We start from the raw sequence: 27,252 nt of genomic DNA, 5'->3' as shown, positions 1-27,252 counted from the left end.
GTGGCTGTGGACGTGATATATTTGGATTTTGCAAAAGCGTTCGATACAGTTCCGCACACACGGCTCATGTGTAAGGTAAGGTCTACAGGATTGGATATATCAGTTTGTAAATGGATAGAAAACTGGCTGAAAGACAGAATTCAGAGAGTCGTGGTTAATGATTCTTACTCTGAATGGTCCAATGTTATGAGTGGTGTACCCCAAGGTTCAGTGCTGGGACCCTTACTTTTCAATATATTTATAAATGATATTGGGTCTGAGATCAAAAGTAACATTTCTGTCTTTGCAGATGACACCAAGCTATGCAGTGGAATAACGTCCTTACAGGATGTCTCCAATTTACAAGCCGACCTCAATGCTCTGTCTGATTGGGCGACTAAGTGGCAGATGAGGTTTAATGTAGATAAATGTAAAGTTATGCACTTGGGGGCTAAGAATATGCATGCATCATACATACTAGGGGGAGTACAACTGGGGGGATCTGTAGTGGTAAAGGATCTGGGGGTTTTAGTTGATCATAAGCTCAATAATGGCATGCAATGCCAAGCTGCGGTTTCCAAAGCGAGCAAAGTCCTTTCTTGTATTAAGAGAGGTATGGACTCCAGAGACAGAGATATAATTTTGCCCCCCTGTACAAATCATTAGTAAGACCTCATCTGGAATATGCAGTTCAGTTTTGGGCACCAGTTCTCAAAAAGGATATAGGAGAATTGGAGAAAGTGCAGAGAAGAGCAACCAAACTGATAAGAGGCATGGAGGAGCTCAGCTATGAGGAAAGATTAGAGGAACTAAATTTATTCACTCTTGAGAAGAGGAGAATAAGGGGGGATATGATCAACATGTACAAATATATAAGAGGTCCATACAGTGAACTTGGTGTTGAGTTATTCACTTTACGGTCATCACTGAGGACAAGGGGGCACTCTTTACGTCTAGAGGAAAAGAGATTTCACCTCCAAATACGGAAAGGTTTTTTCACAGTAAGAGCTGTGAAAATGTGGAACAGACTCCCTCCAGAGGTGGTTCTGGCCAGCTCAGTAGATTGCTTTAAGAAAGGTCTGGATTCTTTCCTAAATGTACAGAATATAACTGAGTACTAAGATTTGTAGGTATAGTTGATCCAGGGTAAATCCGATTGCCTCTCGGGGGATCAGGAAGGAATTTTTTCCCCTGCTGTAGCAAATTGGATCATGCTCCGCTGGGGTTTTTTGCCTTCCTCTGGATCAACTGTGGGTATGGAGTTGGGTGTATAGGATTTTACTGTGTTTTTTTATTTTTTTATTTTTGTGGTTGAACTGGATGGACTTGTGTCTTTTTTCAACCTGACTAACTATGTAACTATGTAAATAGAAGATAGCGGAGGCCAGCCCCGAAGAAGGCACCAGAGAGCGAGCAGGAGAAGAACCGGGGAGCACTGAGAGGACAGTGGAGAGCGGAAAAGACGGAAGAAGACCCCCGGAGAGTGGAGAAGACCCCCCCCCCCTGGAGAGCGGAGAAGACCCCCCGGAGCTGACTAATAAATTATCCCATATTCATTCACCTTGGGCGGGGGGCAGGTATCTGGGGGTCCCCTTATTAAAGCCCCCCCGATAAGCCCCCCACCCGCAGACCCCGACAACCAACGGCCAGGGTTGTCGGGAAGAGGCCCTGTCCTTATCAACATGGGGGCAGGGTACTTTGGGGTGGGGGGCTGCAGGGCGCCCCCCTGCCCCAAAGCACCCAACCCCCCCATGTTGAGGGCATGCGGCCTGGTATGGCTCAGGAGGGGGGGGCGCTTGCTCGTCACCACTCCTTTCCTGACCGGCCGGCGGCGTGCTTGGATAGGGGTCTGGTATGGATTGTGGGGGACCCCCACGCCGTTTTTTCGGCATAGGGGGTTCTCCTTGCAATCCATACCAGACCTAAGAGCCTGGTATGCCCCCGGGGGGAACCCATGCCGGTTTTTCATTTAAAATTTGGCGTGGAGTTCCCCCTCATGATTCATACCAAACGCCGCGGCTAGAATTGGCGGGAATCCAAGTCGGATCCCCGTCGCTTCTATGACGCGCTCGCTGGAATGTGCTTTCTAATATTCCAGTGAGTGCAAGATGTCGGCACCATGTCGCCGAGAATCAGCGCGATGCCGTCGTGCTGGAAACACATTCTCTGCGACAGGTCTTGTAATGGCGGCAACCAGCAACTTATAACAGGACTGCGATAGTGTGGGGGAGAATCTGACACTAACTGTCCTTGGGAGGGGGGGAACTAACTGCCACTGACATCACCAGTGACACTAATATAGTGATCAGTGCTAATAATATGCACTATGACTGTACTAATGACACTGGCAGGGAAGAGGTTAACATCGAGGGTGATCAAGGGGTGGTGTAAAGTGTGCTGCTTTTTACTAAAAATCTCTTTGTTTCTTCTCCCTACTTTGCAGGGATAAGAAACAGAGAGATCATTGCCTCTGTATAGAGCTCTGTGTTGATTGTCAACACAGAGCTCTTGGCTGTGATTGGTGACAGCTAATCAGCAGGTCCCAGACATGAATCATTGGCTGGGTCCTGCTAACTGTGTACAATCACTGTAGGTGTCAATGGGGGGGATGTGTGCATGCGCGTGCCCTAAACCCATAAGCAGGCAAGTAATGTATCAGTACGTTGTTTTGCTTGCACGGGCCACCCGTCATTGTGGTTGGGAAGTCCTAAGTGGATAAGGAAGGGGCTGACATAACGAAAAGCCCCCTTATAGGTCTCTCTAATCCCGCTGACCATAGTTCAAAGGCCAGGCAGTGCATTCAGGTTTAGACATGTGCAATTCCTTTAGTTCCAAATTAGTTTTTTAACGAATTTTGACAAATTCGGTAATTTGGTAATATCCGAATTTTCAAATTTCCCAATATTTCTGAATATTCGAAGATTTCGAAAATTCAAAAATACAAAATTTCGGAAATTGAAAAATTCGGAAATTCGAAAATCCCAAAATTTGAAATTTTGTCATTCGGAAATTCAGAAATTCTAAATTCGAAAATGCAAAAAATTCGGAAATCCAAAAATGAGAATGAAAATCCGAAAATAAGATTGAAAACCTGAAAATTCAATAACCCGAAGACTGGAAAATTGGAAATAATAACTAACTAAAATAACTTAACTATAAATGTTTTGGTATTGGAATTTCCTTTCAAATTTGGCTGTTAGTGAAAGTAACGAATACGTATTTATCCAAAGTTACGAATTACTTGTAATAACGAATGCCGTATATAAACGAATGAAACTTAGTGAATTAATAATAATAATAATAAAAAAAACGTAATATTTATTATTCTTCAGTTTCCTTCCATTTGTTTAGATGCGGCATTCTTTATTTCGGATAATTCGTAACTTCAGATAAATTCGTATTTGTTATGTTTCACTAACGGCCAAATTTGAAAGGAAATTCCAATACCTAAAATGTAATAGTAATTATGAGTTAGTTATGATTTTGAACTTTTGGTAGTTTTGTATTTTCTTTCAAATTTTAGGATTTTTCGGATTTTCCTTTATTTTCGAATTTTCGAATTTCCGAATTTTTGAATTCGGAATTTGCAAATTTTCGAATCTATGAAAACAAATGAATGTAACGAAAATTAACAATTTTTTTTTCGGCAGTGCACATCTCTATTCAGGTTTAAAACAGGCCTCCTAGTCAAATCTGCATATAAGGACCAAAAATCTGGAACATGCAGGATAGACCCCAAAGATAGTGAAAGGAGAAGCAGCCTAGTGGTCAGGGCCGCCATCAGGGGGGTATAGAAAGTTCACCTGTAAGGGGCCCGGAGGTCTCCAAGGGGCCCAAATGATAACCCCCCTTTTTTTTTCTTTTGTAAGGGGACTGGAGGTACCCAGGGCCCTGCATTGCAACTATTTTTTTATATAAAAAATGTTTTTTTTTTACATTTTTTTTATTTATTTATTTTTGCAAGGGGCCCAGAGGTCCCCAGGGCCCTGCATTGCAACTTTTTTTATATATAAAATATTTTTTTTTTATATTTTATTTATTTATTTATTTTTGTAAGGAGCCCAGAGGTCCCCAGAGCCCTGGATGGCAACCTCACTTTTTTTTTATAAAACATTTTTTTTTTATTATTATTTATTTTTGTAAGGCTTCATTTCCATGGACGTTTTTACAGCCACTTTCTTTAGCCTTTTTTACAGCTTAAAAACGCCTGTCCAGTATAGGGAGGGGCCTGATGAGAGTGCGCGTCAGAACAGGCTGCTAGCTCTGAGCAGCTCCATGGGCTCCATGGATCCCTCCGGCGCGCGCTAGGCTGTGTCTCTTCCCTACCCCCCGCTGTGCCTCTCCCCCCTGCTTCCCCCGCCCCTCCTTCCGCCGTGCTACCTTGGCTCCACGCTGTGGAGTGAGGTCGTGGGGGTTCTCCCGGAGTCTTGGAGTGTGTGGAGTCCCGACTTTGGCAGGCGCTGGAGGAGCTGAAGGGCTGAAGGGCTCCGGTTCCGTTCGGGTTCCGTGTGCTGGGCGCGCTGTGAGGAGGTGTGAGGAGTCGTGAGGAAGCGCAGCTGATTCGTCTGACTCAGCTGACTCGGCGTCTGACTCGGCGGTGTGTGAGTTACCAGTATTACCTGATTGTCAGTGTGTCAGCATGGTTCTGAGAACAGAGAGCGCACTTCAGTGAGTGAAGCTGCAGCTGCAGCTGACTACAGATAGTGGATCAATATAAAAGACTGTGATTACCATTGATCAACCTTAACGCAATGCTATCTAAATGTTATGTTATCCAATGCTACCTAAAGGTTAATCATCAGCAAACTGTATAAAGGCACCTCAGTGATTGTGGCTGCAGCTGCAGCGGATTGCTGACAGAGGAGGAATGATTGATATAAGACTGTCACTGACCCAATACTATCTGACCCAATACTAATACTATCTAAATGCTAGCCAAATGCTAACCATCAGTCAACTATAAAATTGCATACTATAAAATTGCACTCCAGCGAGTGATGCGAGTGATGCTAAGTGTTGAAGGGGTGTGCTGATAGAAGACTGTCACTAACTAACTAAATGCTTAAAAAAAAAAAAAAAATTATTACTAACTATCAGCTAATTACAAGCTAATCATATTGCAACCCATGCAACTATAAGCAACGATAAGCTACCATAAACGATTACAATTATAGGCAATTGAGTCGCGATTAGCGCGTCAGGGTACAGCGCACTACAGTGCACTATAGTGAGCGAGGTTGAAGTAGAGTGGATAGCGGATTGTCACCTTAAGTGATTATATAGGGGTGTGGGGTGTGTGGGGAATAGTCTGCCAGAATAGTGCGCCGGGAAGCGTGGCTTTCTTTTCCTGCCCCCTACCACCTTTCAGCTCAAGCTCACTTACCAGCTCATATCGCTCCCACAGTTCGCTGGTTGTCACTACACATTAAATATTAAAGGTTGGGAGACGCCTGAGCAGGAGATATGAGATAAAGGACAAGAAGGAGAAGAAGGAGAAAATAATAAGGAAAACAGAAGACACTTTTCTTTCTTTAGAGGTTCATCAACTGAATATAAGAAATGAGAGGTCGCCCAGTTAGGGGTGCTGTGGCAAACGCCCCCAAAATAAGCGCCAGTCCAGGTACTATAAAAAAATACATGACACAAGACACTTCTAAAGACTGTCCTAGTGAAACATCTGGGGCAAAAAGCAGACTATCAATGGGCCAACAAAAAAATGGACAGAGAAGGTACTCTGAAACAGTGACAATCAGAGAGTCTGAGGAGGTAGTTGCGGATCCACATGGTACCACCCATAAAGATTTACCCCCATCAAAAACAGAGCTACTAGAGATGTTTTCGCGACTAGAACTATCAATCTCACGAATGGAGCTCTCGTTAAAAAATGAGATAACGATTGTACACGATGACATGAGTCATTTACTGAGAAGAGTGGAAGAAACTGAAGAAAAACTGGATAGTCAAGCAGCTGAGGTGTCTGAGTTAAAAATGCAAATGAAGGAATTACAAATAGAACAAAGGAACTTGAGGTACCGAATGGAAGATCAAGAAAATCGGAACCGGAGGAAAAATTTGAGGATACGCGGTTTGCCCGACCTGGAAGGAGAAGACCTCCAAGTAAAACTTGATAAATTATTCGGCCACATTTTGGGTAAAATAGAAACGGAAAAAATCAAATTTGAAAGAATTCATCGGATTAGAAAACCTGCGGAATTGGCAGCGGGAATACCCAGAGATGTGATCGCAAGATTTCATAATTTCCAAGATAAAGAACAGATTTGGCAGCGTCTTAAAACCATTAGGCCGGTAACATTCAATGAGACCGAATTACAGATCTTTCCAGACCTTGCCACCGAGACCCTCTCTAGAAGGAGAGTACTAAAACCACTACTCGAACATTTAAAAATACATGGTATCCAATATTCTTGGGGTTACCCAGCGTGTCTAATTGGGAAGAAGGAGGGCAGGTCCGCGACCTTAAGGTTTCCTGAAGAGATGACTAAGTTCTGTATGAGACTGGACATCCCATTGATAGAGATACCTGGTTGGAATGAACCACAAGAGAAGATATCACCTATACCGGGCCATCAGACATGGAACCTTATTCCAGGAAATAAAAGAGGAAAATAATTAAGAAAAATACCCACACAAGATAAATAACAAAAAACGAAGACGATGAGGTGGGGGTTGGGGGGTGGGGGGGGTCGTGGGGGGGTGGGGGGGGACCGGCTGGTGTGGGCCCGGGGTGTTCCGGGGTCCTGGGGCTGCTCACCCACCCCCAGCCTTTTGGTTGGGGGGAGGGCGGTGGCAGTTCGGATGCAGTCACACTCGCAGAGCTCAACCTCTGGGGCGAGAACCGTGGGCCGGGTGGAGTAGGTTGGCCACGGATCCAGGTGCCTATATAAGGCCGTAATGCCCCTATTGGTGGGGGAAGGGAGGGAGGGGGGGTGGGCTAGGGTGAATGGAGGGGTCATAGTACAGAGTAAATGGGGGGAGGTGGGGGGGGTGTGGGAGAGGGTTCGGGGGGGGAGTATCTCCGGTTATCAGTTTTAGAAGTAAGCTGCCTGTTATGGTTTTGCCTCGATGCGTATTGGAAAGCCTGCCTATGTAAGAGGACGAGTGACATGACTCAACTTATGGCAACCGAATACAATAATAACAATGTAATGGGAGTGGTCGGGGGGCGAGTGATTACCTAGTAGATATTATGGGAACCTTAAAAATACTCTCATATAATGTAAGGGGATTAAATTCCCCGTTAAAAAGGGGTAATATTTTAAGAGAAATTAAACATCTTAAAGCAGATATAGTACTCATACAAGAGACACATATCTCGCAGGAATCAAATCTTAAAATAAGCTCACCGGATTACCCATTATGGTACTACGGAGACTCACCGACTAAGCTGGCAAAGGGGGTCGCCATAGGGTTCGCTAAGGAAGTTAGATTCGTCCTGGTAGAGAGAAAAGCAGATCCCGAGGGGCGGTATCTCCTACTTAGGGGAAAATTAAATGAAGTGGATTATTCTATTGCGAATATTTACTGTCCAAATAAGAACTCCATGAGATTTCTTAAGGGGGCCATCGAGATGTTCATGGACTTCAGGATAGGTAGAGTAGTTGTGGCGGGCGATATGAACCTCTGTCTGGATCTGGATCTCGATTGTACGTCCCGTGCACAGCGGACTGGAGACGTACAAAGAAAATTACTTAAAAAAAAATTACAACAACTCCAATTGATAGATGTTTGGAGAATACAGCATCCGAAAACACGTGATTACTCATTCTACTCCGCCGTGCACGGGACGTACTCTAGGATCGATTTTTTTTTAGTGGATCATAGCTCATTGGACGTAGTGACAAGCTCGGGAATTGGGATAACTACCCTGTCGGATCACGCGCCAGTTTCAATTAATTTAAAAATCGAGGGAGCTCCCAAAAGTAACACCAAATGGAGACTTAACGAGGATTTAATACAGGATGAAGAGGTTGTAGAAAGGATAAAACAGGAATTAGAATGGTACTTCAAGACAAACTGCTCCGAACACATGTCTGAATCACTAGTTTGGGAGGCTCACAAGGCCTACATTAGGGGCATACTGATCGCAATAGGATCAGTGAAAAAAAAAGAAACCAAGAAGAAATATGATGAGTTATATAAAACTATCTTGGATCTTGAACAGACCCATAAACTAACAGGAGAGCATGAAGCGGAGCATACCGTTATTTTAAAAAGAGAGGAATTAAGAGATCTTATCGAATATGAAAATAGAGCGGCATCCTATAGACGTAAGAAAGAGAAGTATCAATGGGGTGACTTGTCGGGTAAATACCTAGCAAAAGGGTTTCAAAACAAATTTAAGGGTAATTTTATAGAATGCATTCAAACAGGCAAAGGGAGTAAGGTATATACAACATCAGAGATCGCAAGAGTATTTCAAGAATACTATGGGAAGTTGTATTCGTTATCGCAAGGGGACACCTCGGAAAAAATTAAAAGGAGAAGTGTTAATACAAAAAAATTTTTAAGTAGCACATGTTTAAATAAAATACCAGATGACAAAATTAGTTTTTTAGAAGAACCTATAACGGAAATGGAAATTCGTAATAATTTAAAGGAGTCACCAAAGGGGAAAAGCCCAGGCCCCGATGGGCTAACAATTGCATATTACCAAAAGTTCAGTGACATTCTGATCCCCAGGATGTGCTCTTATATAAACGGTATTGGTTTAAACTGGGATATTCGTCAAGAGGCATTAGAGGCCGCAATTACAGTAATCCCTAAGATAGGTAAAGATCCCTCCTTATGTTCTAGTTTTAGACCCATCTCGCTATTAAATGCAGACGTAAAATTGTTCGCCAAAATCTTAGCAGGGAGAATGCAAACAATCATGAAAGATTTAGTACATACTGATCAAGTAGGCTTTGTCCCCGGGAGGGAAGGCAGGGACAATAGTATCAGAACACTTCTGTTGACACAGATAATAAAAGATAGTAAATCCCCAGGTCTACTCCTGTCTATAGACGCCGAAAAGGCTTTCGACAGGGTAGACTGGGGATTTCTATTGAACACATTGGAGTTTATCGGGATCGGTCCAAAAATGATGAGGTGGATAAGCGCCCTGTATAAACACCCAACAGCAAGAGTTAAGGTGAATGGGACATTATCTGGGACATTCGAAATGTTCAATGGGACTAGACAGGGATGCCCCCTGTCCCCCCTTTTATTTATTTTATCTTTGGAACCATTGCTGGCCGGGATTAGAAATAACCCCGACATCAGGGGGATACAAACAAATGATGGGGAACATAAACTCGCAGCGTTCGCCGACGATATCTTATTATTTATAACGAATCCAACTATAACACTCCCGAATCTATTAAAAACCCTCAAATTGTACGGAGATGTAGCTAATTTCAAAATCAATCCTTTAAAATCAGAAATCCTTAATATTAGCGTGAATCCACAGGACGTACGGAGATACAAGCAAGAGTTTCCATTTATTTGGAGAGATACCGAGATAAAATATTTGGGAGTTAATATTACATCATCCCCTGACTTAATCTACTTACAGAATTACATACCATTATTAAATGATATTAAAAAAGATTTAAAGAGAATTGCATTGAGACAAAGATCCCTACTAGGGAGAATAAATTGTTTTAAAATGTTTACTCTCCCTAAAATATTATATATAATTCAAATGTTACCAATCGCACTACCGGGTGCTTACTTTAAAATACTAAAACAGTTATTAAATAGGTTTATATGGCGGAACAAAAAAACGCGCATAAGTATGGAGGTGTTAATTAGAGATAAGGAACATGGTGGTTTGGGGGTACCCGATATTTACACATATTATATGGCCATTCACATGGCACGGGTGGTTGATTGGGTCAGAGATAACAAAGAGAAAAGATGGGTGAGATTAGAAAGTTGTTCAAATAAGTCACTGTTAGGAAAAGAGATTTGGATACCGCCACATTTTAGACAAATAAATCCGCACATGCACAAAATCACATTGGCATCCATGTCTATATGGGATAGGGCACATAAAAAACATAGATGGGGTTATAACTCCCCACTAATCCCTTTATTTGACACTAATTTTTTTGTACCAGGGAAAATGGACCTGTTTGGTAACTGGATTAAAAAACCAGATGCACAATTAAAAGACATATTAAAAGACGGCAAAATTCTTACCTACCAGGAACTAAGTAAAAAAAAAGAACTGTTTGAGTTGAATAGGTGGCGATACTTGCAGCTGACGCACTTTGTAGATTCCTTCCCCTCCCCCCTGAGGTCAGATAGATACTTGCTCCCTTTGGAGCGTTTGTGTTTAGCACCAAAGGGAAGGGGCGCGATATCCGCAATTTATAAAATACTGATGGGATTGAAAGACTCCGGTCTCCCTCCTTATATTAATAAATGGGAAGAGGAATTGGGAACGGGTAAAACCGAGACAGAGGTCAGGAAAATATTAAAAAAGACGCATACGACTTCACTTAATTGTGCATTGATCGAAATGAACTTTAAGTGTTTAGCACGATGGTATATAACCCCGGCCATAGCACACCGCTTTCAAGACGACACCTCCAAATATTGTTGGAGGGGCTGTCTTGAGGTGGGCACTATGTCACATATATGGTGGACCTGCCCAAAAATTAAAACATACTGGAATAATGTATTATTAATAATTGAGGAGATAACCGGAATTAAAATTCCTCCTGACCCATGGGTCTGCCTGTTTCATGGGACAGAAATGTCAACTAAACAGTACATGAGAACCTTACTTCCCCATGTACTAGATGCAGCAAAGAGTCTGATCCCTAAACAATGGAAGGACCCTATGAGCCCGACAGAGAAGAGCTGGTTTTGCAGAATTAATGATATATATTATGCTGAACAGCTCAGGTACATGGGAGAGGAGGGAGAAGGCGGATTTAAACGAAAATGGCAGGATTGGGTTAATTTTAAACTTGGACCAAGGTATATAGATAGGATGATATAGTGTAGGAAGGTGAACGGGCAAAGAGCGATTCAATAGGAGACAGAATTCCGGAGATAGGGGAGGGTGGGGATAAGGGTTGGGGGTGGCTTGAGGGAGGGGCGAGGGTTTGTTCGGCTAGGGGAAACTAATGTATCTATTTATGTATTTAAGTATTTTTTCCTTTCTCTCCTTTCGTATATGTATTGACACATATTTAAAAAAGCACTTTTGCAATAACAAAGAAAAAAAAAAGAAACAATAAAAATAAAAAAATAAAAAAAAAAAAAAAAAACGCCTGTCCATGTTTATTTATTTATTTTTGAGCAGGAGCTCAAAAACGCAGCGGTAGCGTTTCTGAGCGTTTTTGCGTGTTTTTTAACGTCTGGTGTTTTTACAGCTCTACTCTGGAGCTTCAGAACGCACTGGTCCTGTTTTTTTTTTTTTGCAGCTTAAAAACGGCTCAGCCATCTACAGCTTAAAAATGTCATGGTGGGCATGAGGCCATAGACTAACATGGAGAGCCGTTTTTAAGCTGCAAAAAACGCTCAGAAAAGTGGCTGTAAAAACGTCCATGGAAATGAAGCCTAAGGGGCCCAGAGGTCCCCAGAGCCCCGGATGGCAACCTCACTTTTTTTTTTTATAAAACATTTTTTTTTTTGTAAGGGGCCCAGAGGTCCCCGGGGCCCCCCATCCGCTTCTCAATGTGCTGACCCCCCGCTTCTCAATTGGCGGCAGCCCCCCCCCCACCCCACTTATCAATTTGCGGTGGGAGCATCCCCCCCTCCCCGGTTCTCTGCTCCATGCCTGAAGCTGTGTAAGGGGCCCCAAAATTCCTGATGGCGGCCCTGCCAGTGGTGAACTCCTCTCTCTATCACTCTGCTTTCTTCTCCTATCAGAATGCTTCTTGCTAGCACATGAACTGGTTCTTTTGGCTGCTTCTTCCTCTCCCACTCTAAGCTCTGCTCTACCAGGATTTCAAAAAGCTGATACCAGGCCAAATTCAGGTACTTACCATATTTATCGGCGTATACCGCGCACTTTTTTGCCCTGAAAATCAGGGCAAAATCGTGGGTGCGCGGTATACGCCGATACCCGCTTTCCCGCGCCGAGTTTGAATACTGCGCCGGCATATACCGAGCGCAGTACACTCGTGTATAGTCGGCCAGTCTCGGCTCCTCCCGCGCTCACGTCCTGGACGTACAGGACGTGAGCGCGACAGTAGCCGAGCCTGCCCGAGTGTACTGCGTTTGGTATATGCCGGCGCAGTATTGAAACTCGGCGCGGGAAACGAGCGAGGAGGACGCCGCAGAAGGACGCCGGACCCGACGAAGAGGACACCCGAAGCCGCAGACGGACGCCGGACCCGACGAGGCCGCCGATGGACGCCGCGCAAGACACCAAAACTGTAAGTACAAAATCCTTTTTTCCACAGGAATTTCTGGCCAACTTTAGGGGTGTGCGCTATACGCGGGAGCGCGCCATACCCCAATAAATACGGTACATATATATATATTTTTTATAATGTATTAATGATTACAGAGCTGCATTAATTTGTGTCTTCTACATCTGCCCGGAGCTCAGCTTTAAATTTAGCTTCTCTGTGACGCGACGCGATGCAGCTACCCGATAATTAATGTGCTGCCGGGTCTTGGGGGCGAGTGAAAGCTGCTGACTCACATCATTGAAAAAGTGCCGGGCGATCGGCATCACTGCACTATTGAGAGGCCCTCCGCTGCAGGGAGCGTACCGCTTACAGTCTGTTACAGCAATACAAACGAGAAATTCAATAAAAGCGCTCATTTTATATTTCACCCGCCTTTAACCCCTTCAGCCCCGGAAGATTTTACCCCCTTCTTGACCAGAGCACTTTTTACAATTCGGCACTGCGGCGCTTTAACCACTTAAGACCCGAACCTTTAGGCAGCTAAAGGACCTGGCCAGTTTTTGCGATTCGGCACTGCGTCGATTTAACTGACAATTGCGCGGTCGTGCGACGTGGCTCCCAAACAAAATTGGCGTTCTTTTTTTCCTCACAAATAGAGCTTTCTTTTGGTGGTATTTGATCACCTTTGCAGGTTTTATTTTTTGCGCTATAAACAAAAATAGAGCGTAAATTTTGAAAAAAAATCAATATTTTTTACTTTTTGCTATAATAAATATCCCCCAAAAATATATATAAAATTGTTTTTTTTTGCCTCAGTTTAAGCCGATACGTATTCTTCTACCTATTTTTGGTAAAAAAAAATCGCAATAAGCATTTATCGGTTAATTTGTGGAAAATTTATAGTAGGGTTGTCCAGATACCGATACCAGTATCGGTATCGGGACCGATACCGAGTATTTGCGGGAGTACTCGTACTCGTGCAAATACCCCCGATACCTAAATAGAATACTTCCCCCCCCCGCCGCCGCCGCATCGAAAGCCGCCGCATCGCACCGCCGCATGGGTTAAACGCTGTGCGGGAACATCACAGCTATTCAAATTAATGCTGTGATCTTCTCCATGCGGCGGCAAAGGTATGGGGGACATGGCTGGACTCGGGACATGGCTGGACTCGGGACATGGCTGGACTCGGGACATGGCTGGACTCGGGACATGGCTGGACTCGGGACATGGCTGGACTCGGGACATGGCTGGACTCGGGACATGGCTGCATATGTGAGGGACATGGCTGCATTTGGGGACACATTTTAAAAAAAGTATCGGTATTCGGTATCGGCGACTACTTGAAAAAAAGTATCGGTACTTGTACTCAGTCCTAAAAAAGTGGTATCGGGACAACCCTAATTTATAGCGTTTACAAAATAGGGGATAGTTTTATTGCATTTTTATTAATTTTTTTTTTTTTTTACTATCACGATCAGCGATTTTTTTCATGACTGCGACATTATGGCGGGCACTTCGGACAATTTTGACACATTTTTGGGACCATTGTCATTTTCACAGCAAAAAATGCATTTAAATTGCATTGTTTATTGTGAAAATGACAGTTGCAGTTTGGGAGTTAACCACAGGGGGCGCTGTAGGAGTTATGTGTGACCTAAAGTGTGTTTACAACTGTAGGGGGGTGTGGCTGTAGGTGTGACGTCATCAATTGTGTCCCCCTATAAAACGGATCACTCGATCGATGCAGCCGCCACAGTGAAGAACGGGGAAGCCGTGTTTACACATGGCTCTCCCCGTTCTTCAGCTCAGTGGGCCGGTGTTGTGCCGAGAATGACAGACAGCCTGTCAAAATGATAGATGTGTGGCCCACGTAGCCATTATTTTTTTAGCACTGCTGTAATGCCCAGGGCCGGCCCTACCATGGGACTGAGGAGGCAATTTATGAGTGGACTGGGTCGGGATGGTGCTTCAGTGTTTCACTGCTTCTGCTGCCGGCCCACCACCTGTAGCACAATTTTTTTGTACAATTCTCCTTTAAGGGGGCGTGGCAAGGGGTGTGTCCTATGCCTACATACATTTGCTGATAGGTGCCCCTCATTCCTATCTCAAAAAGTTGGGAGGTGTGGGCAGAGGGGAGCAGGGAGAGAGTCCTCAGCCTCATGTAAGCTCCATATCATAGTTAGTAGACGCTATAACGTTCACGTAAAACCGATCGTTTTATACTTATTTAGATTTTCTAACAAAGACATGTAGCAGAATACATTTTTGAAGAAATTTGATTTTATCGAAAAGTCAAAAATATTAAACTTTGTTTTCTGTTTTTCGTTTAATAAAAAATTAAAACACCAGTGGTGATCAAATACCACCAAACGATGGCCTTATTTGTGTGAAAATTATATAACATTTATTTTGTGCACGGTTGTGCAATCACCAGTTAACCACTTGCTTACTGGGCACATATACCCCCCTCCTGCCCAGGGGAAATGTCAGCTTCCGGCACTGCGTTTCTTTAACTGACAATTGCGCGGTCGTGCGACGTGGCTCCCAAACAAAATTGACGTCCTTTTTTCCCTACAAGTAGAGCTTTCTTTTGGTGGTATTTGATCACCTCTGCGGTTTTTATTTTTTGCGCTATAAACAAAATAAAAAATCACAATAAGCGACTGGTTTGCGCAAAAGTTAAAGGCCTACAAAATAGGGGACAGAATTATTATTTTTTTTTTTTTTTTTTTTTTTACTAGAAATGGCGGCGATCTGCGATTTTTATTGGGACTGCGACATTATGGCGGACACATCGGACACATTTTTGGCACCATTCACATTTATACTGCAATCAGTGCTATAAATATGCATTTATTACTTTATAAATGTGACTGGCATTGAAGGGGTTAGCACTAGGGGGGGAGGAAGGGGTTAAATGTATTCCCTATATAGTGTTCTAACTGTGGGGGAAGGGGGGTGACTGGGGGAGGTGACCGATCTATGTCCCTATGTACAAGAGACACAGATCGGTCTCCTCTCTCCCTGACAGGACGCTGTCATTGTGAGAGCCGGCAATGAGAGATGATCTCATATGTTTACATATGAGATCATCTCTCATTGGCCGCACATATCGCCTACCAAACGGCCACTCCGATTGGCCGTTCACGGCGATCTGTGATTGGCTGTGTCCAAGGGCCACGGCCAGCACAGAAGTTCCCCGATGCATGCTCGGGAGCGCGCGCGGGGAACGAGGAAAGGGGCGGCCGTAAAAAGACGGCGTCCCAGAGAAGTAGAACCACCCTGCGGCCGTATATAGTCGTACGGCCGTCGGGAAGTGGTTAAAGTAACGCAGTGCCGAATAGAAAAAAATGGCCTGGTCATGAAGGGGGTAGAACCTTCCGGAGCTGAGTGTTTAAAAGTGGTTAAAAAAAAAAATGGATAAACAGGCTACATCCCTTGATCGGGACACAATAGGTGTAACATTTTGCAGTACCCTAAAGGCCCGTACACACGATCGGATTTTCCGACAGGAATTGTGTGATGACAGGCTGTTGTCGAAAAATCTGACCGCTTGTACGCTCCATCGGACAATTGATGTCGGATTTTCTGCCAACAAATGTGGAATAGCATGCTTTCAAATTTTCCGACAACAAATGTGTGTTGTCGGATTATCCGATCGCCTGCACAGAAGTCCTTCGGACAAAACGCCAAAGTACAAACCTGCAAGCTCAGAAGCAATGCTCACCATAACACAACAATAGCAGAAGTTGCCCAAAGGGTGGCGCTAAAGAGCTGAAAAAACATGTCGTTTTGTGTTTGTTGGCTGACAATTCTTTGCCATTTGTATGCAATACAAGTTTATGGCCAACGCCCTACGGACAAAAGTCCTACGCTTTGTCCATGGAAAATCCGATCGTGTGTACGAGGCTTTACCCTTGAGTAAATGCCCCTGAGTCCCAACTCAAAGACCTTCATCCCTCAAGCTGCTGAGCTGGTACATCTCCACAAATTAGAGGACAGAGTTATCTGAGTTTGGAAAGTTCAAAAAAAGTTGCGACCTGATTCCGGGAGGTACCCTGCAGTGGCGGTTCGTCCATAGAGGGCGCTGGAGCGTCGCCCCCTCTGGCTCTCACATGCATTGCACGAATCTATGTTATTATCGCCGCTGCCGCTGTTCTATTCAGATGGTCGGCGCTCATGTCCGGCCATCTGAATAACGGCAGCTGGTTGGCTGTACAGAAGTGCCTATCAGAGCCAACGGCTTTTCCAAGTACAGCCCTCGGGTCCCGGAAGCTTATACAAGGAACGCACTAGGGATGCGCTCCTTGTATAAGACTGACAGGCGTCTCAGCCAATCAGGTTGGCCGATTCCGGCTACCGGTAACCTGATTGGCTGAGACGCCTGTCAGTCATCGAGGGCGGTAGAAGACATCGAGGGACGTGGATGGCTGACTCCAGTAAAGGTAAGTGCCAGGCGGGGGGGAAAGGGGCACTTTATAGGGCACAGCGGCGAAAATAGGCACAGTGGGGACAATGGGCACAGTGGGGACAATGGGCACAGTGGGGACAATTAAAGGGCACAGCGGCGACAATTAAAGGGCACAGCGGTGACAATTAAAGGGCACAGCGGTGACAATTAAAGGGCACAGTGGTGACAATTGATGGCACAGTGGCTGCGTTTGATGGCATGGCACAGTGGCTGCATTTAATGGCATGGCACAGTGGTGCGAATTGATGGCACAGTGGCTGCGTTTGATGGCATGGCACAGTGGTGCGAATTGATGGCACAGTGGCTGCGTTTGATGGCATGGCACAGTGGTGAAAATTGATGGCACAGTGGCTGCATTTGATGGGCACAGTGAGGCTGCAATTTTTTTTTTTCGTTTGCGCCCCCCAAAGATTTTGAGCACCAGCCGCCACTGGTACCCTGCCTACCCCATTCCCAAAATTCTACCTTAATTTCAAACCCGACCTTACCTTTCTCCTTTTGTTTCGAGTAGAAGAACCAAGCCAACAAAGCTGCGCCGGCAAGGCTGAAGAGTAAGAAAATCCAGAAGGCAATCGCCCATGGGGAGGATCGAGGAAAGACGTCATCTGTGCAACATAAGATGGGAAGACCAAGGAGGAAAATGTCAGAGAAGGAATATTGATTGGTGTAGAGCGGAAATTTTGAGTCGAATTGAAAATTTGGCACAGACTACCTGCTCACGGCTTCATTTACGGTGCACCAGTCTACCAATCCAACGTTTGTCGGTAATCTGGGAACCCCGGCTTGTGATGCAGGAGAGTTAATAGTCCCTGCAGGGTCCCTGCTGTCTCCTACATACAGGGAGCCGGATGTAACAGAATGTTGGTGCAAGGAAGTTTCTCCCAGCCACCAATCAAATGTAAACCTTCTTTAAATACAGCTAGCATGTTTCTCCGAAAATAAGCCTGGGTCTTATATTAATTTTGGCAACAAAAGACACAGTAAAGTCAGCAGCTGCAGTATTTGTAGCTGCTGGCTTTTAATATTTATTTTTTCGGCTGAGATCTGCTTTAAGGTGAAAACACGGGAAGCTTTACAACCCCTTTAAGGAAAACATGTGAAGCTTTTAAAACTATTTTAACTTAGAGTTCAGAGTCCCTTGTTGTGACATAATCACTTTGGGCTAGATTCACATAGAACCGCGTATCATTGCGGCGGCGTAACGTATCCGATTTACGTTACGCCTCCGCAACTTAGACGGGCAAGTGCTGTATTCTCAAAGCACTTGCTCCGGGAAACACGGGAAGCGTAAATCGGCCGGCGTAAGCCCGCCTAATTCAAATTTGGATCAGGGGGGGCGTGTTTTATGTAAATGTACTGTGACCCGACGTGATTGACGTTTTTCCCGAATGGCGCATGCGCCGTCCGTGGAATTTCCCAGTGTGCATTGCTCCAAAGTACGCCGCAAGGACGTCATTGGTTTAGACGTGAACGTAAATGACGTCCAGCCCCATTCACGGACGACTTACGCAAACGACGTAACTTTTTCAAATTTCAACGCAGGAACGACGGCATACTTAACATTGGTACGGCGCACTTACGCCACCATATAGCAGGGGTAACTATACCCCGGGAAAAGCCTAACGTAAACGGCGTAACTTTACTGCGTCGGCCGGGCGTACGTTCGGGAATTCGCGTATCTAGCTAATTTGCATACTCGACGCGGAATTCGACGGAAGCGCCACCTAGCGGCCAGCGTAAATATGCATTTACGATACGACCGTGTAACAGTTACGCCAGTCAGATCTACGGGAAATCTATGCGTAACTGATTCTAAGAATCAGGCGCATGGATACGACGCAACTTAGAGATACAACGGCGTATCTGGAGATACACCGTCGTATCTCGTTTAAGAATCTGGCCCTCTGTTACAATCTTCCAAAACCTGAGAGGACCCTACCATTTTATAGCCAATGGGAAGGACACCTGAAGAAGGAACCTCTCCCACTATGCAGTCCAGGTAACAGAAGACTCGGGACTATCAGAATATTCAGGTAAGTAAACGTGGCTTTTGGTTTAGGTTCTTAACTAACTTTCTTAACTAATCTTAGCACTTGGAGGGGGTAAAAGGTAGGGGAGGTAAGATAATGGCTGGAGAATAGTGATGAGCTTGGGTTCAGACTTAGGTTTGGTCCAAACCCAAGTTCAGTTGAACCTAAAAGCTATCTGTCATTGCTGGGTCAATGAGCAGTGGGTTGGAGATATTGGGCCAGATTCTCGTAGAACTGCGGCGGCGTAACGTATCTCCTTTACGTTACACCGCCGCAAGTTTTACCGGCAAGTGCTTGATTCACAAAGCACTTGCCTGTAAACTTGCGGCGGCGTAGCGTAAAGTCCACCGGCGCAAGCCCGCCTAATTCAAATGATCCAGGTAGGGGGCGTGGATCATTTAAATTAGACGCGTTCCCGCGCCGATCATACTGTGCATGCTCCGTCTCGAAATTTCCCGCCGTGCATTGCGCGAAATTACGTCGCAAGTACATCATTGGTTTCGACGTTAACGTAAATGGCGTCCAGCGCCATTCACAGACGACTTACGCAAACAACGTAAAATTTTCAAATTGCGATGCGGGAATGACGGCCATACATAACATTGGATACGCCACCTAGGGGGCATGTTTATCTTTACGCCGCGTATCTCTTACAAAAACAACGTAAATTCACTACGACGGGCAAGCGTACGTTCGTGAATCAGCGTAACTAGTCATTCGCATATTCTACGCCGACCGCATTGGAAGCGCCACCTAGCGGTCAGCATAGATATTGCACCCTAAGATACGACGGCGCTGGCCGTCGTATCTTAGGCATGTTTAAGTGTATCTCATTTTGAGAATACACTTAAACATACGACGGCTTAGATTCAGAGTTACGTCGGAGTATCTGCTGATACGCCGGCGTAATTCTATGTGAATCTGGCCCGTCCAGTCCTGATATCCAGCTCATGTACACAAAGGGGCAGGGACGATCATGACATCATAGATGTAAAATGGTCACATGGCCATGGTAGGTCAATCTGATTAACATACTATGGCCATGCGGCCATATTAGGTCAATGATGTCAGAAGTATCTATGCCTGTCATTGGCCCAGCAATAACAGCTAACTTCCAGGTTCACAACAAACACAAAACCGAGCGCAAAAGAATTTTGGTTATATTTTAAGATTGAGATCTAAGGTGCTGAATCTGGCAATGGCCCTAAGACACCAACCTGAAACTGACACATAAACGCCAGATTCTGTCTTTGTCACAGGATGTTGTAGTCCGCAGTAGACATGCCCGCCTGAGGCATCTTGAAGATGAATGTTGCTATGAACATGGAAAAATCCATTGGACGATTTCTTTATGCTGTGATTCACTGGTAATGGTTCCCCATTTCCCATCGCCCAGAACATGGTTGGCTCTGGAAACCACTCCTCCGAGGAACATGAGAGAACAACAGAACTGCCCTGCAGAGCAACTGCTATAAGAGGCGGAGTCCCCAAACCTACAAGAAACAAGATGGCGTCAGACTGACCAATGGAGAACATGAGTGACGTTATCATTCTTACAAGAAATTTAACTCTACAGATAATTTTTTTGGACCCAGAATTAGTAATAGTGCCTTGTTCTTTGAGTATTTCATGCGTAACCTAAAATTAGCCAAGTTGGAGCAGATTCCGGTATGAGACTTTCTTTTTCCATGATGTAAAAAACCTAAGATGTCATAAATATAGTAGACATGAGTCTGAATCCATTGTCTGCCACACTTCTCGCCTCAGAGACATTTTCAATATCTTTGTTGCAAGCCGGATATTTCATGCCATCTCTTTACTGCCTTAAGCAACTGTCATGGCTGTCTTTCTCTAGATACACGTGGCTACAGACATCCCTCATTTTATCATATGGCCAAAAGGGTAGCAATTATTTCTATCAATAAAGTTTCTCTCTCTCTCTCTCTCTCTCTCTCTCTCTCTCTCTCTCCTTCCTTCCTTCCTTTTTCTTTAATTTTTTCCTTCCTTCCTTCCTCATTCCTTCCTACTCTTTAATTTGTTCCATAAAATGCCTCCATTTCTTTCCTTCCTTCCTTCCTCACTTCCTTCCTCTTTAATTCTTCCCATACCATGCCATCCTTCCTTCCTCTTTTGCTGACTTACTTTTCACCTTCCTTCCTCCCTTCCTTCCTCTTTCGTTCTTACCATCCCATTTTTTATTTTTCCTTCCTTCCCCATTTCATCCTTCCTGGCTTACTTTTTCTTGCTTCCTCCCATAATTTTTCCTTCCTTCCTCTTTCGTTCTTCCCATACCATTTCTTCCTTTCTACCTTCATTCCCTTACTTGTTTCCCTGCCGTTTTCCTAAATTTTTCTTTCATTCTTTCCTTCCTTCCTAACGTCCTTCCTTCCTTTTTGTTCTTCCCATACCATTCATTCCTTCCAACCTTCATTCCCTTACTTGTTTCCCTGCCTTTTTCCTAAATTTTTCTTTCATTCTTTCCTTCCTTCCTAACGTCCTTCCTTCCTTTTTGTTCTTCCCATACCATTTCTTCCTTTCTACCTTAATTCCCTTACTCGTTTCCCTGCCTTTTTCCTAAATTTTTCTTTCATTCTTTCCTTCCTTCCTCACGTCCTTCCTTCCTTTTTGTTCTTCCCATACCATTCATTTCTTTTCTTCCTACCTTCATTCCCTTACTTGTTTCCCTGCCTTTTTCCTAAATTTTTCTTTCATTCTTTCCTTCCTTCCTCACGTCCTTCCTTCCTTTTTGTTCTTCCCATGCCATTCATTCCTTCCTTCCTACCTTTATTCCCTTACATGTTTCCCTGCCTTTTCCCTAAATTTTTCTTCCATTCTTTCCTTCCTTACGTCCTTCCTTCCTTTTTGTTCTTCCCAAACCATTCCTTCCTTCCTACCTTCATTCCCTTACTTGTTTCCCTGCCTTTTTCCTAAATTTTTCTTTCCTTCCTCACGTCCTTCCTTCCTTTTTGTTCTTCCCATTCCTTCCTTCCTTTTTGTTTTTCCCATACCATTCATTTATTTCCTTCCTACCTTAATTCCCTTACTCGTTTTCCCTGCCTTTTTCCTAAGTTTTTCTTTCATTCTTTCCTTCCTTCCTCACGTCCTTCCTTCCTACCTTAATTCCCTTACTCGTTTTCCCTGCCTTTTTCCTAAATTTTTCTTTCATTCTTTCCTTCCTTCCTCACGTCCTTCCTTCCTTTTTGTTCTTCCCATACCATTCATTTCTTTCCTTCCTACCTTCATTCCCTTACATGTTTCCCTGCCTTTTTCCTAAATTTTTCTTCCATTCTTTCCTTCCTCACGTCCTTCCTTCCTTTTTGTTCTTCCCAAACCATTCCTTCCTTCCTACCTTCATTCCCTTACTTGTTTCCCTGCCTTTTTCCTCCCTTTTTCTTCCTTCCTCACGTCCTTCCTTCCTTTTTGTTCTTCCCATTCCTTCCTTCCTTTTTGTTCTTCCCATACCATTCATTCCTTCCTTCCTACCTTCATTCCCTTACTTGTTTCCCTGCTTTTTCCCTCCCTTTTTCTTTCATTCTTTCCTTCCTTCCTCTCATCCTTCCTTCCTTTGTGTTCTTCCCATTCCTTCCTTCCATCCATCTTTTCTTCCTTCTTTCTTCTCTTCCAACCGTTTATATTTTATATAAAATATAACATAACATATTGTTTGGGGTGGGGACTCAAGGGCAATGATTTGGGTGAGGGTGCTGATCCAGGAGTTGAGTTTTAAAGGACAATTGTAACTTTACCACAAGTTGTCCTTTAAAGCCGCGTACACACGATCGGAAATTTTGACAAGAAAATCTTGGATTTTTTTTTCCGACTGAATTTTGACTCAAACTTGTGTTGCACGGTCACACAAAATTCCAACCATCAAGAACGCGGTGACGTACAACACTATGACAAGCCAAGAAAAATTAAGTTCAATGATTCAGAGCATGCGTCAAGCATACAGACGATCGGAATTTCCGACAAGAACTTTTCCCGTCGGAAAATTTGAGAACCAGCTCTCAAATTTTTGCTGTCGGAAATTCCGACAGAAAAAGTCAGATGGAGCCTACACGCGGTCGGAATTTCCGACCAAAAGCTCACATCAAACTTTTCTTGTTGGAATTTCCGATCGTGTGTATGCGGCATTAGACTTGGTCCCACCTCCCTTTGTGCTGCCCACCTGGTCTTATACTTGCCTCTGTCCCCATTCCATCAGTCTCCGCTGTGTGGCCTTGCCCAGTCTTTCTTTAGAAAACATCTTTCCTTGGTACTTTGTATCCTGCACATCCAAGCCATGGCCCTATTCATTCCTATGGGGAGCCATACTCATAGCACCTCCAGCAATCTTGCAGAGTATGGCTTTCCCCATAGGAGGGAATAAGACCACTGTGCTCATTGGGTTGGATGACCTTTCTGAAACAAGCCTTGGCAGCAGTGCTTTGTACCCTTTATTTGGCCACTAGCGGGGGGTTAAAAGCGCCCTGCTAGCGCTCGAAAAACACTGGTACAGCGCCGCTTGTTTTAGCAGCATTTTTCCAGCGTTTTTCGGGCGCTGGCAGCACGAAAGGGCTCTAAAGAACAACTTATACCAAAGAAACAGTTATCCTTTAAATTAATACGTACAGTACATATAAAAGTGTCAGTTGTAACATTCAAGTTTGCAGAATTCTATTCAGATTTGAAAGATTCAAGGCAAAACAATATTTTTAGCCAGAACTTTTTTATCTCAGAAATTAGGTGCAGGAACTCAATCATGACCCTCCAACGGCCCCCACACACACACACCCTTGAAACCGCATCAAAAGTGGTGTGGTCAAATTGCTAACAGTAGAAGGGTCTTAGAGGGGCATTAAATACCAGGAGTGCATCACAAACAGAGTGCAGAATTCTGGCGGGGGGGTTACAGAGTGCATAGTTTAGGGGTGCACTACATGCAGAGCCAGTGCAAAGAAGCAAAGGCTCAATACAGCGATGTCCACATGCTAATGGGTAAAAAAGTAACACATTTTGGTCAGACTAACCCACAACACTGAGCGTCATGATTCCCTCTTCATCGCTGTTGGCCGTGGTGTTCTCCACAAAGCAGTGATATTCGCCTGCATCGGAGAGGCAGACCTGGCGCAGACTAAGTGACAGGTCTCCTTTGTCTGGTCCGGCCAGCATAAAGGCCCGCCCGCGATAATCTGGACTCTGTTGCTGGCGGTCTTCGTTGCCATCTTTGAGCAGGAAGGCGACATTGTGGTAAAGGTCACGAAACCAACGCACCTCCAGGCCAACGGCAGGCGATGGTGGGGTTACAGTGCAGGGCAAGATAACGTCCGATCCCACCTCTGCCACCAGGAGTTTCTGCTGAGTTTGAATATGAAACTTTGCTGGAAATGGAAAAAAGGGATAGAGATATATAAAGTCAGTTGAAAGATGGAAGGACTCATCTGCATAAGGATTCAAAGCAAGAGGGTCAAGATGGTCGTAAGCTAGCATGGTTTTCAGAGCAAGGGGCCAGTAATGGCGGCCTCTGTGTTTATCTATTGACAGATTTTCCTAGCTAGTACTTTCACTAACATAGATGTACAGAATAACATTCTGAATTTTTTTTTAAAGCGGTTGTAAACCTCAGACATTAAATAGGAACAAAGCATATAGTGTGTATTTGTTTCAAGTAAGAGCACTATGCGGTTGATTTACTAAAGCTGGAGAATGCAAAATGTGGTGCAGTTGTGCATGGTAGCCAATCAGCTTCTAACATCAGCTTGTTCAATTACACTTTAAAGTGGAGTGTAACGGTCAGGGGTTAACGCCGTTACGATATTCCATTCCACCAACCCACGAGAGCTTCCGACACTCAACAATCCAGCAGACAGAACCCATTGGATTTCCCCAAGAAAACGAGACAAACAGCTCTGTTCTCTGGTTCCAAACGAATAGCTCTTTTAATGACATACTCAGGCTCTTTTTATACAGTAAAAAGCATGCTGCAGTAATCAAAGGGACAATGACACACTCCGCCCACAACATCATACAATGGGTACTAACGAGTCCCCCTTAATCCACATCTTAGACAGACATTCTGACTCCGCGATAAGCTATTCTCACGTGCTACACAATACACGTTCCTTTAGTAAACATAAGTCAGACGTCTGACCTTTAGAGTGTGCTAACTCACAACACATATTAGCATCAATAGAACTTTCACACAATACAGTGTTAATTAGCATCACACAATGAAATATCTTAGGAGCCAGACTTAATTAACACCTTAACAGTAATGTGTCCCCAAATTGAATGAATCACACTATTATTGACCTGTTGGGTTCAGAATTAACCACCTTTCAAGATATCCTGCAATACATTGTGATTTATCCTTTCTGTCCCATCTCATGTAATTCAAGATATCATTTCTCAGTCATCCTATGCCCCTAGTGGACATAGGATGACCCTAGACCCAAGAGTCCTTGGTGAAGCTGAAACAGAAGTACCCCGCATCCTTCAAGAGCCTCTGGGTCCCACGGGCCATACCGTTACATGTAGTTCCACCCAAAAATGGAACTTGCGCTTTTTGGATACCTCCCCCCTCCGGTGTCACATTTGGCACCTTTCAGGGGGGAGGAGGGAACAGATACCTGTGTAATCCAATAGGGGCCCCGGGCTCAATCACGGCAACCCCCCGTTCTCAGCAAACGCGGCAACCCCCTCTCGCAATTTTGCGGAAATCTCCTCCCGCAATTTTGCGGCAATCCCCCATTCGCAGAAATCACGGCAACCCCCTCCTGCAATTTCGCAGCAATCGCAGCAACCCCCTCCCGCAATTTTGCGGCAATCCCCGATTCGCTGCAATTTCGGCACCCCCCCCGCTCAACAACTCCGGCGGATGGATGCACCCCCCGCCCAACAACTTAACAACTTCGATGCTTTAGGGGGGCCCCTTCACTGCAGCTGTGTAAGGGGCCCCAAAATTACTGCCCCCCCGCTCACCAACAACTTCGAGACAGGTCGGCGGATCCAGCCCCCCCCTCAACAACTATGATCGGTCGGCGGTAACAACCCACCCCCCCCCGCTTCTCTACTCCAGGGGCCCCCTTCGATTATTAAGCCCAGGGGCCCCCACCACCCTAAGTCCTGCCCTGGATATATATATACACACACACATATAAATATATATACACACAGTGCCTTGAAAACGTATTCATACCCTTTGATATTTTCCATATTTTGTCACGTTACACCTAAAAATTTAAATGTATTTTATTGGGATTTTATGTTATAGACCAACACAGTGGCCCATAATTGTGAAGTGGAAGGAAAATTATAAATGGTTTTCAACATTATTTACAAATAATTATGTGAAAAGTGTGGGCCAGATTCTCAAAAGAGATACGACGGCGTATCTCCAGATACGCCGTCGTATCTCTGAGTCGCGCCGTCGTATCTATGCGCCTGATTCTTAGAATCAGTTACGCATAGATTTCCCTTAGATCCGACAGGCGTAAGTCTCTTACGCCGTCAGATCGTAACTGCATATTTACGCTGACCGCTAGGGGCGTGTACGCTGATTTACGCGTCGTAATATGTAAATCAGCTAGATACGCGAATTCACGAACGTACGCCCGGCCGACGCAGTACAGTTACGCTGTTTACGTTAGGCTTTTCCCGGCGTATAGTTACCCCTGCTATATGGTGGCGTAAGTGCGGCGTACCAATGTTAAGTATGGCCGTTATGTAGCTCCCAGGGCGAGCATGGCAAACTACGCCCCCCCCTCAAGATTATGTGTCAGCAAACCCCCCCGCCCCCAAAAAATTGAGCACTTATCTGCATGCTTACACCCTAAGCACACCTCCCCTCTCCTCCCAGTAGAAATTGTCCCCCTTGCTGAAATCCCTACTCCTAGTACACATCTTTGCTCCCCATCAGCACAACCCCCCCCCCCCAAAAAAAAAAAAAATAACAAAATCACCCCTCCTAGCACAAACCCCCCCCCCCCCAAAAATGTTCCCTCCTAGCACAAATACCACCCCCCCTACAAAAACATATATATTTCTATTTCCCCTCCCCTCGCTACTATATGACCTCTTCAATCACAAGCCCTCTAAATTCCCCCTCCAAGCAAAAATCCTCTAACCCCTCCCCCCGAAACACAAATCTCCCTAAATCACCACCACTAGCACCCCTTCCCCCCAAAATTTCCCCTCCTAGAACTGCCGCCCTCCCTCCAGATTCCCCCTACCAACATAAATCTCCTCCCCCATCTCCTCAAAGTGCCCACCTCACATGATACCACAGTCCCCAGGGAAGCCGGCCCTCCTGCTCACCCCTTGTCCTGGCCCTGACCCCAAAGCTCAAACACCACAACAGGGGAAGTGGCTAGGGGTGTACACATGTCACAGCCACTTTGTTATGTTTCGCAACCAT

General features: G+C 44.8%; 1 protein-coding gene across 1 annotated transcript in view; it reads right to left on the bottom strand.

The window, feature by feature from the left end:
- Positions 1 to 27,252, bottom strand: part of LOC120914337 (butyrophilin subfamily 1 member A1-like) — a 45,679-nt gene that overhangs the window by 13,640 nt on the left and 4,787 nt on the right. The window contains exons 2-4 of the mRNA XM_040325002.1: positions 23,867 to 24,217; positions 20,075 to 20,350; positions 17,316 to 17,432 (exon numbers count right to left, since the gene is read on the bottom strand). Coding sequence (XP_040180936.1) covers positions 17,316 to 17,432; positions 20,075 to 20,350; positions 23,867 to 24,217 — 744 coding nt within the window. The remainder of the gene's footprint in view (positions 1 to 17,315; positions 17,433 to 20,074; positions 20,351 to 23,866; positions 24,218 to 27,252) is intronic.

This window comes from Rana temporaria, chromosome 9 (genome assembly GCF_905171775.1).
Source record: "Rana temporaria chromosome 9, aRanTem1.1, whole genome shotgun sequence".
NCBI classification, from domain to species: Eukaryota; Metazoa; Chordata; class Amphibia; order Anura; family Ranidae; genus Rana; species Rana temporaria.
This window is presented reverse-complemented; position numbering and strand designations above follow the sequence as displayed.